Raw genomic sequence first — 19,612 nt, 5'->3', positions numbered from 1 at the left:
ACATGGAGGTTTATCAAATACGTGGTTAAAATGTACACAGACTGCTCTGAAGTAAATACTCTCAATGACCTTTCTTGTAACCTATTCAAAAGATTTAGTTAGGGAGAAACAACCCCCATCTGCCCCCACTACCCCTTAATAAAGCCATGCAGAGACTTTGATTAAACAGTGCTTCTATAAATGCTGATTTAAAATGTCCTTCAGAACCTTACAATTTGTCCACCACTGATGTTAAGCTGACTGATTTGTAGTTAATTTCAAGTTTATTATCATAGGCATACAGACACAAGATATAAGCGCCATGAAAATGAGCTTTTTGTAGCAGCAGCAGCACAGTACGTTACAACTCAGTCTGTCCGTGCAAGATTACCACCAAACATTAGAACCTGCTCAAATGAATTCTCATTACAGTTCAGGAGCCCTCTCATGATTGAGCAATTTTCACAGATCAACATGCTCAACAGAAGAGCTTCAACTAGCACAGATCAGAAAATTGACAATCCTGCATACCCCACCCTGATTCAAAAACAAAGAAGGAATTTCATAAAACAAACAAGCTGGAAATCAGGCCCCACTAATAACCTTCCAATATTTTAAACACAGCAGTTCAGCAATTAAAATTTGAAGTGCACAATCGGAGAAACAAACCCTGGATTCTTCAAGGAATGGAAAGAAATGACCTTACCTCTTGATGAGTTTAATTGACTTGAAAGCCTCATCCATGTCCCCTATGGTTAAATAAAAGCTGAAGTTCAGCATAGCATCACGTGTTGTCTTGTCACAATCCTCCAGTCCAACAAAATCTCGCAGGGGCCGCCTTGCCACCATTTGTGGAATAGAAGTAGACCCAGACATCGATTCTGGTTCATTCTCAGTCACACCTGACTAGATTTAAACCAAAATTTGTTAACTAGGTAATGGAACACAATTGAGAAATCAGCTTTATTTTTTAATATCCCTTTTGGTTCCTCCTCAAGATCCTACAGTACCAGCATTCCTTTGAAAGGCAAAAAGGCATTTGTCACGTTCTGTGTGTTCATTGTCAGTGGACTGTTCGACAATGGGTATGTATTACAACACACGTTGGGACTAATCCCAGGATCTTTCTAACATGTACAGCAAGAAGTGGATATGTTCAATTGTTCTCAGGAGCAAACCAGCACTTTAGTCATTTCCATCTGTTCAAAAGAGAGAATCCCACAGGCAAATAAGCTAATGCCACATTTTCAGATGTCAACTCACTTAAGACTGGTCTGGACCACAACATCGGAGGTAAACATTGGAAAATCATTTCTTCCAATGTCACTATAGTTTACCATTGTATTTTCAATAGGCAAGTGGAGTCTGAATAAGGACAGAGGGAACAACCTCTTGATGTTCAGAGTTATAGCAGATTATAATTGCTTCTCTTAAATTTGCCTATTCCTTCAGCAAGGCTGTTATCAGCTTGAAAATTAATGCATTTCAGTCTGAACTGACATTTATTTAATAAAGTGGCATTACAATAAATCAGTGTTAGTTCTTGAAATGCAAAAATATGGAACAAAATCATCACTAAAATGAGCCACTTAGATTTTAATTTTCATCTGTTACTTTGCAAAGAATTATTCCCACACTCTCTCAGGAAAGGTACAACTCAGGTTTGATACACTGTGAAACTTTGCCCTACATAATCCCATTAAACACTCTAGAGGTAACCTGGCATGGATAGAAAGGGAGAAATAAAATGAACTTTAGCCACCCCACTCCAACCCACAATGTATAACTTGGGACTGAAATTTTACTCCCAATTGTATATGTCACCTACACTACAAAGTACAAATAATAGCTCCCCATGTAACAATAAGTTCACAGCACAGACTTTTTTTTAAACCAGGTGGACATCAGAAAATATCAAGAGTGTGCTCAAAGTCAGCTTGAAGAAATGCTACATCCCCACTGACTCCTGAGAATCAGTGAGTCCAAATGAAGAACGAGCATTTGGGATGGGATTGAAAACCTCCAGGCCATCCATCAGGAGCACAAGGGGGCCCTGGGTAAATAGCAGAAGGAGCAGACCACCACACAAACTATTGAGCTGCCCACCCCATCTGCCATCACCTTCCCTACATGTCCAAGAGTTAGCACTTCCCACATTGGTCTCATTAGAACCTCAGAAATCACAAAACTAGAGTTGGAGAAAGTCATCCTCGATCCTGTGGGACTGCCTATGAAGAAGCTATTTTAACCTATTTTAAGCTATTTAAAAACATGTGAATTTTAAACATGTGAATATTTTTGTGAAGGTGAAGCATCATTTAAATTATCAACTGTATTTTGTTAGGGCTTGGTATTCTCCTTACCTTCTTGGAGAAATAATAATAAGGGACCTCCAACCCCAGCAGGGCCTCATGGGATTCCATCTTGGGGAAACTGTCCTGCAGCAAGAGGCCATGCTCCTGTGTACTGAAGAATGATATCACCATAACATCCACCTATCGGAATAAAAGGGGACCACGGGAAACAATTTAAGACAATGCAAGGAACACAGAAAGGCTCTATTTGTTGTCAGCTGAGTGTGGATCATCTGCAAAGGATAATGTGGCATCATTGGGAGAGCTGCCCCTACACAGGGCAATATGTGGTATCACAGCACAATGCCATTAGCAGCCCGACTGTAGAACTATAACTAATTACATTGCACGAGCTGCTGGATACATTACTGCTGAAGCAAAACTCATAGCACATTCTTACTTAATACTGACTCGACTGCCATCGGGTGATTAGGCAGAGAGGAGATGAAGAGCACACAAAGTGGAATACCTCAGACAAGTAGCATATATTATGCAAGAAAAATGAAATCCCAGCAGCCTAAACAGTGCCAATATGACCAACTATAGAAGTTTATACCATTCAGCTCACTGTGCCTTGTCGGCTTTCTGCCACATCAATTCATACTGAACCCAAGGTGCACCTTCCTCTCCTTCACCCTATAATATCACATGGGACCTACAGCACAAACAGGCCATTTCACCCCAATCGACTGCTGCTGTTTATGTTACACCATCCGCTACCACTCTAATTGCCCATACCAACCTATCACCACATTGTCTACACCCTTCTTCCTAATGTATGCATCAAACTCCACCTAAATACATTGCCAAAGGTTCTGACCCCTGATGTGAAACATGGTTAAGATCCACAAGGTAATTAACTAAAATAAATACATCAAATAAGCTAGATATTTAGAGACAAAAATGAAGTTATTCATGCAAGTGTACCTCGTGATTGTTGTTCATGGAGCTTTAAATTAGAAACAGCAAGTAACTGTATTTTCCCCAGAATCTTGTAATTAAGCTTGTGATAGAATACCTACCTTGTACTCTGTGGAACTGGTCTCCATGCTGGCAGTAATGTTTGACTGCCTTGCCGTCGAAGCAGCCAAAGATGCCTCGCACACGAACAGTCTGGGTTCATTCTGGTCCCAAAAATGACTGATTGGATATCGTCCCATCAGCTCATGCATCTCAGAACGCCCTCTGTAATCACAGATTCCACACAAAGTCTTTTAACTCGATTGAAGTGTTTTTGCCCATGTTAGATTAGTGAATGAATTCTTACTGGCTGCAATATTATACATGGCCTGCCAGGATGGAAACCAGTCCCATGACCTCGTTGGACTCCAGTCTCATGCTCAGAAGTCACCTGTGGTATCAAACAGACTCACCTTCACTATTCGCTCCCTCTGTTTCTTGTTAAACCACCACCCTCCTGCCCATGACCTTACATAAATCCCTCCATCTCATCACCTCTCAGAGCTTTCAAGAGACCCAAAAACCACAACATGCATGTTTTTCTTTCTCACTCATCTGTTTGATACCACTTTTCTCCTCTGTCTGTACATTGGTAGGAGACATGGTTCAGTACAAGGAATACCACTAACATGCAATCTGTGTGTAGCTTTCAGCTTGTGCTATGAGGCAGAATTAATTTCTCTCTCACTTAGCAGCAACTTCAAACTTACTTACTTTTCTATGTCACTCTCTTCCAAACGAGGCATGGAACAATTTTCATTGCTTGGTTTGCCAATTTCAAAGTCAAAGTGATGTAGAGTATCCATCTCCACATCATAGAAAAAGACCCTGGAATCTGGGCTGCCATTCGCCTATGGGGAACATCAATACAATTCATCAGTATTCCAGCAACTGTAAGTCTAGGCAAAAGCTCCAAGAAAAACATCAGTAAAACTGAACATACACAATCTGACTCCCACATGGCAAAATAAATGCAAGAATCACATTTCAGTTGGGCAGTCATTGATGTTCATTGGGTATCCAAGAATGAAGCTCACTGAAGGGCACTGACTGTGACAAGATTACTCTCGATTGTGATATCAAAATAAATCTTGTTCCAATTATAATTTTAAAATAAATAAGAGCACAAGAAACTAGGAGGAGGAGTAGGCCACTTGGCTCCTCAAGCCTGCTCTGTCATTGACCATGATCGTGGTTGATCTGCCCCAGGTCTCATCTCCTCTTCTGTGTCAGTTCCCCATTGTCATCCATTCCCTGATAGAACATAGAAGACAGAGCAGTACAGCACAGGAACAGGCCCAACCACCCACAATGTTGTGCCGAACCAATTACATTAGTAATAAAATGCCCAACTAAACTAATCCCTTCTGCCTACACAATGTCCATATCCTACCATTTCCCTCACATTCATGTGCCTAGCTAAGATCTTCTTGAATGCCCCTATCGTATCTGCCTCCACCACCACCCCAGGCAGCGCATTCCAGGCACCCAACACTCTCTGTGTAAAAAAACTTGCCCCGCACATCTCCTTTAAACTTTCCCCTTTCAACTTAAATGCATGCCCTCTGGTATTAGACATTTCAACCCTGGGGGAAAGATACTGGCTGTCTACTCTAACTATGCCTCTCATAATCTTGTAAACTCAGATCTCCCCTCATCCTCCGCCGCTCCAGAGAAAACAACCCAACTTTGTCCAACCTATCCTCATAGCACATGCCCCCTAATCCAGGCAGCATCTTGGTAAACCTCTTTTGCACCCTATCCAAAGCATCAACATCCTCCCTGTAATGGGGCGACCAGAATTGAATGCAATACTCCAGATGTAGCCTAACTAAAGTTTTATAAAGCTGCAGCATAACTTCCTGACTCTTGAACTCAGTGCCTCGACTAATGAAGGCAAGCGTGCCATATGCCTTCTTTACCACCTTATCAACCTGTGTAGCCATTTTCAGGGAGCTATGAACTTGGACCCCAAGATCTCTCTGCTCATCAACACTTAAGGGTCTTGCCATTAACGGTGTACTGTCTCTTTACACTTGATCTCTCAAGGTGCAACACTTCACATTTGGCTGGGTTGAGCTCCATCTGTCATTTCTCCACCAATATATCCCACTGTATCCTTTGCCAGTCCTCTACACTATCCACAACACCACCAATCTTCGTATCATTTGCAAATTTACTTACCCACCCGTGTACATTTTCATCCAGGTCATGTATATACATCACAGACAGCAGAGGTCCTAGTACAGATCCCTGAGGAACGCCACTAGTCACAGATCTCCAGCTAGAATAAGTCCCATCAACCACTACCCTCTGTCTTCTACGGGCAAGCCAGTTCTGAATCCAAATGGCCAATTCAACTTGGATCCCATGCGCCTTAATCTTTTGGATAAGCCTTCCTTGAGGGACCTTGTCAAATGCCTTACTAAAATCCATGTAGACAACATCCATACCTCTACCTTCATCAATCACCCTTGTCACCTTGTCAAAAAAACTCAATCAAGTTGGTAAGGCATGACTTGCCCTGCACTAAGCCATGCTGACTGTCCCTAACTAGGCTAAGTTTTTCCAAATGATTTTTCAAAAATGTATTTATCTCCTCTTTAAGTACCCCCAATGACCTAGCCTCCACAATCTTGTGAAATGCAGAATTCCAGAGATTCACCATCCTGTGTGAGAAGTTGTTTCTACAAAACTCAGTTTTTGAATTACGGTTCCCCTAATCTTACAACCATATCCCTTGAAACATCTGTGACATCTGCCTTTGTGTGGCCTATATCCCTCAGTTCCCTGCCTGTTCATGTGTCTATTTAAATCCCTCTTAAACTTTGCCATCGTTCACTTCTCGCATTAAACTCCATTTGCCAAGTTTTCTCTCACTCGCTCAACCCATCTGTCCTCCCTACCTATAGAATGTGGAAAGTCTCAAAAATTCTCGATCAATGCTCCTAAGAGATTGCAAGGAAAAAGATTGCTTTTATTATGCATATAAATTGTAAGACCACTGTTGCAGTTGGGCAGTGCTGTTGTAACAACTGATGCCAACATCAGTAGTTGGCTCTCAAAGGATTGTCACAACACCAGCAGTTATATATTAAAATTTAATGATATTCTAGGGACCAGAGGGACTCAACTGCTCATTATCCTGAATCTTAAATGTTCTACGAAACAACACTAAACTATTTTCTTAAATACAAATATCACTCCTTCCCTGGTCTGGCGCTCCCTACACTCCAAAAATCAGGACACCTTTAATCCAATTGTAAACATTCTGGCCATCTCCAAATGAAGAATCTTTTGCCAAAAATGTCTTGCATTTGAATTAAAACACCATTATTCAACTTCTGCTGTGTTAAATAGTTGTGCCTGATGGGAGTGGGTGATCCCCTGAGAGTCAGGTTCTTTAGCTTTGAAGACAGCTCACATTGGAAGACAAAAAAACATTGGTAAGGTAACAGGAAAGAATTGTGTTTGCTTCAACCTATGCTCATATGGACGAAACTGAAGGGACAGATCTGCAGTACTTCCATAACTCAGCACAACCTTTGATCCTCAGAATCAAGAATGACTAGCTGCAACTCGGGTTCAGAGGTGACTCATGAGGCTAGTGTATGAACCTCAGACTCTTCCACGGTTAGGACAGGATGTGTGGATGGAATGGGGAAGTGGATGATTGAGGTGGTGTGTTCCATCCACTGTTGAAACTAGGCTTATACAGTACATGCATCCGATGCATGGACTACAGGTTCCCGGTGTCATTCAGAATGTTCCTTCTCCAGGAGCAGGGCCAGGAATTCCAGGAATCAATGGGAATGCTGTACTTTTTCAAAAAGGCTCTGAGAACATCCTTGAATCATTTCCTTTCTCTGCTAGTAACTCTTTCCCGTGAGAAAAGTCAGAATAGAGAGTCTATTTCAGGAATCTGATTTAGTGCACGTGAAGTGCGGGCTGCCCAACAGAGCCATGTTACTAACCTCAATGCTGAGGAGGCTTGCTTATTCCTTGAATTTGAAGGATTTTACAGAGACAGCATTGGTGGTACTCAGTAAAGTAGCCAACATAATCAAAGATCCCACCCATCCTGGGCATTCTCTCTTCGCCCCCCCTCCCATCAGGCAGAAGATACAAAAGCCTGAAAGCACGTACCACCAAGCTCAAGGACAGCTTCTCTCTTGCTGTTATAAGACTATTGAATGGACCCCTTGTACTATAAGATGGAATCTTGACCTCACAATTTGCCTCGTTATGACCTTGCACCTTATTATCTGCCTGCACTGCACTTTCTACACTTTATGCAATGCACTGCACTGCACTTTATTCTGCATTCTGTTATTGCTTTCACTTGTACTACCTCAATGCACTCTTGTAATGAAATGATCTGTATGGATGGCATTGAAAACAAAGTTTTTCACTGCACCTTGGTACACGTGACAATAATAAAATAATTTACCAATCAAATTTACCAATTTTTCCAGCACCTTGAGATACCCACTATGGGTAACCTTAATCCCCACTGAGATTGGCTCTAGTGTGGACCTCATCCATTCCCACCATCCAGAGATCCAAGCATCTTTCTGAATGAAGGACTTTTTCCAGTTTAGAGTACTGCTCACGTTGGGGAAACCAAATACAGATTTGGTGACCTGCTTTACAAAACACCTCCATTCAGTCCTCAAGGGTGACTGAGTTTCCACTCACTTGTCAGTTTAATTCTCCATCCCATTCCTATTCTGATCCCTCTGCCTTTCAGCTCATACACTGTGCCAACAAAGCTCAATGCAAGCCCAAGGAACAGTACATCAACCTCTGTCTTGACATATTGCAATCTTTGGGACTTCGGGACATCCCTCCCCACCATCGGGAATATCTACAGGAGGTGCTGCCTCAAGAAGGCAACATCCATCAGCAAATATCCCCACCATGCGGGTCGTGCCACCTTCTCACAGCTGCCATTGGGTAGGAGGTACAGAAGCCTGAAGTCCCACACCAACAGGTTCAGGAACAGCTACTTCCCTTCAACCATTGGGTTCTTGAACCAACCGACACAACCCCAATCAATACAGTTGAGCAACACTATAACTTCTTTGATCACTTTGCACTAAAATGGACTTTTTTTGTTCTAATTGTGTTCTCTTGTAAAAATTGTGTATAATTTGTCTTTATGTTTTTCTTGTGAATGCTGCTCATCTGATGCTATGTGCCTGTGATGCTGCTGCAAGTAAGTTATTCATTGCACCTGTACTTCTGCAGATGACAATAAATGCAACTTTGACTTTAATATCAGATTCAACTATTTTAGATGACTGGGCTTTCCTGTTTGTGTCAGAACTGTAATGTTTTACCTCTCATCGTGATGCTAACTGATTATCTGAGTATTTCCAGTATTTATTTCAGATTTCCATCAACAGCTGTTTACTGAATCCTACAGTTACAGCACGTTTTTGCCCTCTCTATTGCTCTCATTCATCTCCCTCTGTTTACCAAAAGATCAGCCCTGATTAACAACCATTCATTTCCCCTATACAGCACCAAAAGCATTTGTCTCTCCTTGGGCTCTGCCCCAAAATAGGCATTCCACCCTTGCCCCTCTCTACAACTCAAAACACACCAGGCTTCTATCTTTTCCAGTTGTGCTGAAGTGTCATTGACCTGAAAATATTAACACCATTTGTTTCTCCACAGATGCTCCATGAGCTGCTGAGTATTTCCAGCATTTTCTGCTTTTACAACATAGAACATTACAGCACAGTCCAGGCCCTTTGGCCCACAATGTTGTGCTGACGTTTTATCCTGCTCTAAGATCTAGCTAACCCTTCCCTCCCACATAGTCCTCCATTCTTCTCTCATTCTCTTAAATAGTCTCTTAAAGAGTCTCTTAAATATCCACAATGTATCTGCCTCCACCAGCTCTGCCGGCAGTGTGTTCCATGCACCCACCACTCTCTGTGTAAAAAATTTACCCCTGACATCCCCCTTATACCTTTCTCCAATCACCTTAAAATTATGTCCTCTCATGTTAGTCATTTTCGCCCTGGGAAAAAGTCTCTGACTGTCCACTCGATCTGTGCCTCTTATCATCTTGTACACCTCTATCAAATCACCACTCATTCTCCATCTCGCCAAAGAGAAAAGCTCTAGCTCACTCAACCTATCCTCATAAGACATGCTCTCCAATCCAGGCAGCATCCTGGTAAATCTCCTCTGCACCCTCTCTAAAGCTTCCACATCCTTCCTATAATGAGGCGACCAGAACTAAACACAAGACTCCAAGTGTGGTCTAACCAGAGTTTTATAGAGCTGCAACATTACCTCGCGGCTCTTGAATTTAATACTCTGACTAATGAAGGCCAACACACCATACGCCATCTTAACAACCCTATCAACCTTCGTGGCAATCTTGAGGGATCTATGGACATGGACCCCAAGATCCCTCTGTTCCTCCACACTGCTAAGAGTCTGTCTTTAACTTTGTATTCTGCCTTCAAATTTGATCTTTGAAAGTGTATCACTTCACACTTTCCTGGGTTGAACTCCATCTGTCACTTCTCAGCCCAGCTCTGCATCCTATCAATGTCCTGTTGTAACCTACAGCAACCTTCTACACTATCCACAACACCACCAACATTCATGTCATCAGCAAGCTTACTAACCCACCCCTCCACATCCTCATCCAAGTCATTCATAAGAATCACAAAGAGCAGAACAGATCCCTGTGGAACACTACTGGTCACTGTCCTCCAGTCAGAATACGCTCCATCTACAACCACCCTCTTTCTTCTATGGGTGAGCCAATTCTGAATCCACACAGCCAAGTTTCCCTGGATCCCACGCTTCCTGACTTTCTGAATGAGCCTTCCATGAGGATCCTTATCAAATGCCTTACTAAAACCTATGTGCACCACATCCACTGCTCTACCTTCATCAATGTGCTTCGTCACATCCTCAAGGCATGGGATCCAGGGAAACTTGGCTGTGTGGATTCAGAATCTTCTTCAGTAATTTGCCCACTGGTCTGTAATTCCCAGGGTTCTTAAACAAAGGAACAACATTTGCCACCCTCCAATCATCTGGCACTACTCCTGTGGCCAGTGAGGACCCAAAGATCATTGCCAAAGGTGCAGCAATCTCTTCCCTCGCTTCCCGTAATAACCTTGGATATATCCCATCCGGCACCGGTGACTTATCTATCCTCATGTTTTTCAAAAGTTCCAGCACATCCTCTTTCCTCACGTCGACATGCCCTAGCGTATCAGCCTGTTGTACGCCATCCTCACAAACGTCAAGGTCTCTCTCACTGGTGAATACTGAAGCAAAGTATTCATTAAGGACCTCCCCTACCTCTTCCGACTCCAGGCACATTTCCTCTTTTATCCCTGATTGGTCCTACCCTCACTCTAGTCATCCTCCTATTCTTCACATGTGTAGAACGCCCTGGGGTTTTCCTTAATCCTACTCGCCAAGGCCTTCTCATGCCCCTTCTAGCTCTCCTAAGTCCATTCTTAAGCTCCCTCCTGGCTACCTTGTAACTCTCCAGAGCCCAGTCTGATCCTTGCTTTCTAAACCTATGGTAAGCTTCTTTCTTCCTCTTGACAAGATAGTATATGTCTCTTGTCAACCATGGTTCCTTCACTCTACCATCCTTACCCTGCCTCAATGGGACAAACCTATCTAGAACCCCATGCAAGTACTCCGTAAACAACCTCCACATTTCTGTTGTGCACTTCCCCAAGAACATCTGTTCCCAATTTATGCTCCCAAGTTCCTGCCTAATAGCATCATAATTCCCCCTCCCCAATTAAATACTTTCCCATATCGTCTGCTCCTATCCCTCTCCAAGGCTATGGTAAGGTCAAGGAGTTATGGTCACTGTCTTCAAAATGCTCTCCCACTGAGAGATCTGAAAGCTGATCAGGCTCATTGCCCAGTACCAGGTCCAGTATGGCCTCTCCTCTAGTCGGCCTGTCCACATACTGTGTCAGGAATCCTTCCTGGACACACCTAACAAACTTTGCCCCATCTGTCCCCTTTACACTAAGGAGGTGCCATTCAATATTAGGGAATTTGAAATCACCCATGACAACAACCCTGTTATTTTTATACCTTTCCAGAATCTGCCTCCTGATCTGCTCCTTGGTGTCTCTGCTGCTATTGGGGTGGGGGGGGGGGGGGTCTATAGAATACTCCCAATAGTGATCACTCCCTTCCTGTTTCTGACTTCCACCCACACTGACTCAGCAGAAGTTCCCTCCAGGACATCCTCCTTTTCTACAGCTGTGACGCTGTCCCTAACCAGCAAAGCCACTCTCCCACCTCTTTTACCTCCGTCCCTGTTCCTTTTGAAACATCTGAACCCCGGAATATCCAGCAGCCATTCCTGCCCTTGTGACAGCCAAGTCTCTGTAATGGCCACCACGACGTAGTTTCATGTACTTACCCACGCTCTAAGTTCATCAGCCTTGTTCCTGATACTTCTCACATTAAAGTAGACACACTTCAGCCCATCCTACTGACTGCAATTTTGCCCTTTCAACTGCCTATCCTTCCTCACAGTCTCTCTACACTCTGCAACTACTTGTACACTAACTGCACCAACCTCTGACCTATCACTCTGGTTCCCATCTCCCATTATTTTGAATTTCCAGTATCTGCAGGTTTTTTTTTAAATTCAAGATCTCTCACAAGCTACAGATTCCATCTGTGCCCCAACCTACCGAGTATGCCAAGCATTTCTTCTGTGGACCTATTGTTTAGGAACAGGGCTTGCACATCATGAAGTAAATAGAAGATGGGAACGAATTTCTGTGGGCAGCTGAGATTGAAGAGAGTGCTCCACAGTCCCTCCCAACTGACAGAGTCAAAGGCTTCACTGAAGTCAAGAAAGGCCATGTAGTGTGGTTGGTTCTACTCCCTGCAATTCTCTGAAAGTTATCCCAAGGTGAAGGTCATGGTGACTGGGCCTCTAGAGTGACAGAATCCACATTGGAGTTCAGGGAGAGTCTTCGGCCACTGGGAGGTGGAGGTTGAGGAGAACCCTGACACGGATTCCCTCATGATAGACAGCAGGGAGATCTTCTGAGGTTACCACAGTCAGATCTCTCTCCTTTTTCGAAGATCGTCTTTATTATGTTGTCTCTGAGATTGCCTGGAAGGTCCTCTTCTTCCCACATGTGGAATACAAGGTGGTGGATTTATGTTTGAAGTTCCTCATAGCTGATCTTTAGAGCTTCAGCAGGGACAATGCCTGTCCCCAAGGCCACATTATGTTGTTTTAGTTGGTACACGGCCTTTTCAACTCCTTCTATGTCAAGAATGGCAGCAAGGTAGGACTGAATAGACTGTTGTGGAATGGTGGAAAGGATGCTCCTATCAAGGACAGGGTCCCCACTGAGGAGGTCTTAGAATCATAGTCATAGAGTTATACAGCACAGAAACAGGCCCTTTGGCCCAACTAGTACATGCTGACCAAGGCACATTCCTCAGCTAGTCTCGCTTGCCTGTGTTTGGCCCATATCCCCAACAATGTACCTGTCCAAATGATTGTTAAACATTGTAATTGTACACACTTCTACAGCTTCCTCTGGCAGCTCCCTCATATTTCCCTGTAACCTATTCTCTCACATAAACCCATTAACTATCCCCTAATTCTCCCATGAGTCACCCACATTATTTATTCATGTAGTGAATTTATGGTAGGTAATTAACTAATAACCAGGGCATGGTTGGAAAGCAGGTGGTAGCATCAACACCTGGGAGTAAGCATGTGGTCATTGGGAGAATGCACAAACTCCACACAGACTGGGATTATGTAGTTAACTACAATGCCCTAAAAAGTAAGGGCGGCACGATAGTGTAGCGGTTAGTGCGACGCTATTACAGTGCCAGCGATCGGGGTTCGATTCCCGTTGCTGTCTGTAAGGAGATTGTACGTTCTCCCGTGTCTGCGTGGGTTTCCTCCGGGTACTCCGGTTTCCTCCCACATTCCAAAGACGTACGGGTAGGTTAATTTGGGTTTAAAATGGGTGGTGTGGACTCGTTGGGCCAGACGGGCCTGTTACCACACTGTAAGTAAAAAAAAAATAAAATTTAAAAAAAAGTAATCTAAGTATCATCTTTGCTTCAATTGTCTTGAGAATTTCCTGCTATTATAAAGTTGGAATAGCTTCCCATACTCTGACTGGGTCTGATCTGTGCCTGTAACCAATACACACTCTGCCACTATGTGGGTGCAATCAGTTCTCATTCTTTCCAGTGGAACCAGTCACAGGTGAGCCCCAGATATCACAGCAATAATACTTGCCACAGTGGTTTCCTCACTTTAAAATGACATCACAGTTTTTCCAAGAGCTTGCAATATTTCTCTTAATCACTTTGAAGGTCGTGGACACTTTTATTGCTCAAAGAAAGCATACATTCCAACAAAAGTCAAAAGATCACAAAGAATTTACATGGGAAACAAGCAACATTGGACAAAGTAAAGCAGCAGGAATCTTAACACAAAAGGGATAAAACTTGCATTTATATGAAACCTTATCATCTCCCAGAAATCCATCAAAGGATTTGAGATATTCAGAAAATCTTTGAAGTGTGTGAGACATCAGCAGATATAGCAGGCATTCTGCACCTCAATGACTCAATAATCCATTAGTAAAAGGAAGAAGTTCATACACTTCTTCAGAGCCCATTACAGGTCCTTCCCAGGTTACGAATGCCTGACTCATGTACAGCCCTTACATATGAGTGTTTGAGAGACTGGTGGGATGGATTTGGCAGCTGCTGCAAGGCTGCAGGCATCTTCTGCTGTGGGGGAGCTCAGTTCACGGCAATATCTGAATGGTTGAGCTAAACACCCTAGTGTAACTACATGTTGCCCTTGGTTAGCCTGTGTTTTTATTTAACTATATTGTTGGGTGGCTACATTTCCCACTTGTGAACTGTTGAGGTTATGAATAGTTTTCAGGAACAGAATCCTGTCGTAAACTGGGGAGGGCCTGCAAACAGCCAGGACAGATTACAGTACCTTGTTTTCTTTTCACATTTATAATGTTTTTCTGACTCCTTCACCACTGTAGCAAAGCAGTAGAGCTTGACATGCTGTTGTTGCAGAATAATTTAGTGAACTTCTGCTCCCAGGGAGAGCAAGTCAAGGATTGGGCTTACAGTCCTGCAGCCAGATCCATTTCCTCCTCTCCCAGTAAGTAAGATTCCTGGCAATGAGTGCATGATTGTGGAATCACTCCTTACATCAAATAAATGATGGAAATAGACCCCTGCACCTCAAACTTTGTGGCAGCCACAGTAGAAAGGGATTTTATCCTTCCTGTTTATCCTTCAATTACATCAGCAAGTCTGTTTGCAGTCAGCACACTTCCAACTGCACTTACCTTTGTTATAAGAATGCTGACGTTATTCCCATTGGAGCTGCACTTCACCGATGTGATGCTCCCCAAATTAGGGATGTGCTCTGCCAGGTTCTTAGTGTTGCTGTGAGACTTTGCTTCCCTGCAGAAGAGAAGGATTTTCAGGTCAGGGCACTGACGCCAATTCATTTCTCGAACCATAGTGAATCCTAAATGGTAAAATAAATGAATAGCAGTAGCTCCTTTAGGTTCTGCAAACTACAAGCAAAGCATAGTTAACATTATGCACAAGGAGGAAAACCGTCTTGCCTATCTTTTTCCATGTAGTATAGGGAGAAGGCGGGAAAGCCACGATCTTAATTGAATGGTAGAGCAGGCACAAGGGGCCGAATGGTCCACTCCTTTCCTTTTTATGGTCTATATGCAGGTCTCCATTTGCCAAGCAGTTTAATTATTCACCTGCACCACACATTATGGGATGAAGCAGCCAAATCAAAAGTTGGAAAGTTCAGGGAATGCCTGAATCTCTAATTATTTTCAGCTTTTCAGTTTTAGGAGCTGATCAAATCAGATTACTTGAATCCTAGTTCCCAAATGTGGTCATAATTTTGGGTTAAGGTGACAAAAAAAAAGTATTGAGCCAAAGATCAATATTCAAACATTGGAAGAAACTCTCTGTACCACACCCATTGAGATCATGGGATCCTTTACATCCATTTGAAAAGACTGATGAGCCTACAGTCTCTTGAATTCAATAAGATCACCTCTCGTTTTTATGAAGTATAAAACACTTAGAGAGCTTGACAGTATAAATGATGGGTTGGTATTTGCCCTGGCCAAGGAGTTTAGAACCAGGTCAGCCATTGAGGATAGAGTTAGGAAATATTTTTCATTGAGAGGTAGTGTATCTGGAATTCTCTACCCAAGATGGCTGTGGAGGCTCAGTTGCTGGGTATATTCCAAACAGAGACCAACAGACTTTTGGATATTAAAGAAATGAAGGAATAGGGGCTTAGTGCAGGAAAGTGGCAATGAGGTAAAAGTTTGGCCAGGATCATCTTGAGTAACAGAGCAGGCACAAGAGGTTGAATGGTCTACTCCTGCTTCTACTACTTACGTTGGTGGGGCCTCGTCAGAAAGATGGAACTTCACACAGTACAGTGCTCCCTCTGTACTGTAGCAGCAGCACATAAATAAACTTTATTCATAATAAAAAGTATATACAAAAGAAGAAACAGTGCAAAACTTTTACATTCATGGTAAATACATTTAGTAGTGCTAAGTTATTTTTTTCAAACCATAGCACTGTTGCCACTCATGTGGTCCCCTGGGGTGATACACCATTTCAATGTTTGAGGGGTTTCCCCACCCGACTCAGCCCCTCCATGTGCAGTAGTGGAAGGAGCCCAGACTGTGGTCCTTCCCCACAGAGCCTGTGCACTGGCTGCACCGAGCTTCAGTGCATCCCTCAGTACGTACTCCTGCAGCTTGGACTGTGCCAGTCAGCAGCATTCCCTTACAGACATCTCACTGTGCTGGAAGACCAACAAGTTTCGGGCAGACTAAAGGGCATCTTTGAGTAAGTGACCCACTTACCTTTGGATTGGACAGTAGTGCTACCCACATAGCTAAGGCCAAGGGTCTTCCTCACTCAAATCCCCCCCAAGGTAACCATGATGTGCTAAAGCATCTGTCTTCCCAGTGCTTCCTTCACGTGTGAGGCTAGACAGGGAGTCCCACAAATTCTATAAACACAAACAACATTCTAACCAAGTTCCACTGCATGACAATAAGGAAAGGAAAACCGGTGCATAGATGGTGCCTTTCATGACCTCAGGATGTCCTAAAGTTCTTTTTACAGCCAACTAACAACAATTGAAATAAATTATACAGCCTAGATTATGGTCTCATAATGGAGTAGAACTCAAACCCATAACCCTCCTACATCAAAGGCAAATGTGCCACCCACTGAGACATAGCAGGAGCTTAAGCACTGAGTGTTTAGTCTTTCTATTGTTTTTGTGTGCTGGTGTTTGTAATGTTAGATGTTGTTTACACAGCCCATGACCCTCATAGTTGCTGTATCTTTATAACATCTCAAATGTAACCCCAGAAGAACTAAAAACTATAAACAGAAAGGAACCTGAGCTTGTGATTTCTAATAACTGTCTTTGGCCCTGCTTAATTGGGTAGCCTTGTGCTTCAGCTCAGCACCCTCTAGTGTGTGGGGTGATTCATGTCAACTGTGCAATAAATCTTTAGCACCGTGTCTTCTGTGTGCAGTGACCACTGAGTGTAGTCTGAGCAAAGGGATTTGATGAAGTTAAGAGAAGCACAGAATTAAATAAATTAATTTTTAAAAAACTTATTTTAAGACAAGCAATGGCAGGCCAAGTGATGCATTGCATCTGTAGCATGTAGGAGCTAATGGGATCTCATTGGGATCCATTGCAGCCACATCTGTAGTGTGTGAATATTGGACAAGGAATGTTAGTTCAGAGTTGTGGAGCTGGAGTGTGAGATTCCAACACTGTGATGCATCAGGGAGGGGAAAATTACCTGGACATCTGCTTCCAGGAGACAGTCACATTCCTGAGATTAAGGACTGTAGAACTGCTCAGTCAAGGGGTAGGGCAGGATGCATCTGCAAATGAGGCAGATATGGGGATGCAGGAGGTCATGTTAGAGGAGACTCAGCCCTTGCATTTGTCCAAACTGATGTTGTCCACATCCAACACCAGAAACTACTGGATAGATGAACAAACTGACCACAGGAGGCCATTGAGTTGAGGTAGTAGGGGAAAACATAGCAGTGATAGGAGACAGTACAGTTAGGGAAATGGATACAGTTCTCTACAAGCATGAGCCCAAGTCCAGAAGACTGTGTACCTGCCCAGTACCTAGTTGAAGGATATTTCCTACTTGGAGTAGGTGGGGAAAGATCTAATTGATCCACACGGGAACCAATGACATAGATAGGATAAAGAAGTTCTGTCTAAGGAATACAAGCAGAAAGAATTCCCATCTGAACCATGTGCCAACTACTGTCATATACACCAGGGTGCAATGAAATTCTTTGGTCGTATGAAGCTCACAGAGTAAACAGTATACATGGTAATAATCAATTGACATAGAGAATTGAACGTATAGTTCAAAGAATGGTGTGGGAGAAATGGGTTTCAATTTATGGGGCAATGGCACCAGTACTGGGGAAAGGCTTCACTTGAACCAGCTGGTTCCAGTGTCTGAGGTAATTGAATAACTAGAGCTATAGATAGGGGTTTAAATTCAATACTGAGCACACTGGTTCTAGTGAGGGGAAATTCTAGTGGGGCAGGCATGGTAGTGTAGCGGTTAGCATAATGCTATTACAGTGTCAGCGGGTTTAATTCTGGCCACTGTCTGTAAGGAGTTTGTATGTTCTCCCCGTGTCTGCGTGGGTTTCCTCCGGGTGCTCCGGTTTCTTCCCATGTTCCAAAGATGTATGGGTTAGGAAGTTGTGGGCATGCCATGTTGATGCCGGAAGTGTGGCGGCACTTGCAGGCTGCCTCCAGAACACTCTACGCAAAAGTTGCATTTCACTGTGTGTTTCGATGTACATGTGACTAATAAAGATATCTTATCTTATAAAGCCAAAGAGAAAGGTCAAAGGGATCGTGCAAGGCAGCAAAATGGAAAATAATATCCATGGCCCCAGAGGAAGGGGTGATACATAGGAACATAATGGGACACCTCCAATTAGAGTCAGAACAAGGACAAACTGTATCAAGGCAAAACTGAAGCCTCTTTCTCTGAGATGCACACAGATTTCATGGCATAAATGCAAACAAGCGGGTATGATCAAATCGATGTTACAGAGACATGGTTGGAATTAAAAATTGTTGGATAGTGAACTGTTAAGGAGATAAAAGAAAATGAAAAATGAGACAGGACAGCCTAATGTTAAAGGATGGGAGATAGGCAGTGGGGAGAGAGGATCTTAGCTTAGGAAATCAGGTAGGAGAATCAGTTCAATTAGAGCTACGAAACAACAAAGGGCAAGAGGTCGTTAAGTAAACTGCTCCTGTGTGTTTTGTGGTAGGATGGTTGCTGGGAATGAGGGTGGTAGAGGAGGTTATGTGAATGTGGGGAGACAAAAGTGGAAGTGAAGTAAAAGGATGTTTGATGGTTGGCATGGTCTCCATGGACCATGGGACTGCTTCCTATGACACTGAGAATATTGGTAGCAGTTGTACATAAACCTACAAACAGGAGCAGTAATGCAGGGCGTAGTATAGATCAGAAGCTGCAGGCAAATGGGACTCGCTTAGCTTGGTTGGCATGGATGAGTTGGGCTTAAGGGCTTGGTTCCACACTGTATTATGCTGACTCTATGTAAGAATGGTAATACAATAATCGTGAGGGATTCTAATGCACATATAGAGGGCAAACCAAATCAGCAGTAATCATGAGGAAGAAGAATTCATTGAGTGTTTACAACATGACTTTTTAGATCAGTATGTGGTGGCGTCACTGAGGAGGCAGGCTACTTTACATCTAGTATTGTGTAATGAGAAAGCATTACTTGATGATCTGTTAGTTAAGGGGCATTGGGGGAAAACTGATTATAAAATGATATAATTTAATGTAAAGGTTATGTTATTTTAGTTCAGTAGAACATTGAACAGTACAGCATTGGAACAGGCCCTTCCACCTACGATGTCTGCACCGACCATGATGCCAAATAAATCTAATCCCTTCTGCCTGCACATGACCCATATCCCTCTATTCCATGCATATTCACGTACCTATCTAAAAGCCTCTTAAACTCTTGCAAATTTCTACAGATGTACGATGGAGACATTCTGACTGGTTGCATCACCACCTGGTCTGGAGGTTCTAAAGTGTAGGATTGAAAGAGGCTGCAGAGGGTTGTAGACTCAGCCAGCTCCATCACGGGCACAATCCGCCCTGCCATCGAGG

At 43.2% G+C, this 19,612-nt stretch overlaps 1 protein-coding gene across 2 annotated transcripts in view; it reads right to left on the bottom strand.

The window, feature by feature from the left end:
- The window catches only part of ift140 (intraflagellar transport 140 homolog (Chlamydomonas)), a 99,731-nt gene that overhangs the window by 56,589 nt on the left and 23,530 nt on the right, over positions 1–19,612 (bottom strand). For both annotated transcript variants that reach the window (XM_052021027.1, XM_052021028.1), the window contains exons 14-18: positions 14,675–14,792; positions 4,008–4,144; positions 3,356–3,518; positions 2,343–2,474; positions 686–885 (exon numbers count right to left, since the gene is read on the bottom strand). In XM_052021027.1, coding sequence (XP_051876987.1) covers positions 686–885; positions 2,343–2,474; positions 3,356–3,518; positions 4,008–4,144; positions 14,675–14,792 — 750 coding nt within the window. The remainder of the gene's footprint in view (positions 1–685; positions 886–2,342; positions 2,475–3,355; positions 3,519–4,007; positions 4,145–14,674; positions 14,793–19,612) is intronic.

This window comes from Pristis pectinata, chromosome 8 (assembly GCF_009764475.1).
Source record: "Pristis pectinata isolate sPriPec2 chromosome 8, sPriPec2.1.pri, whole genome shotgun sequence".
Taxonomy (NCBI): Eukaryota; Metazoa; Chordata; class Chondrichthyes; order Rhinopristiformes; family Pristidae; genus Pristis; species Pristis pectinata.
This window is presented reverse-complemented; position numbering and strand designations above follow the sequence as displayed.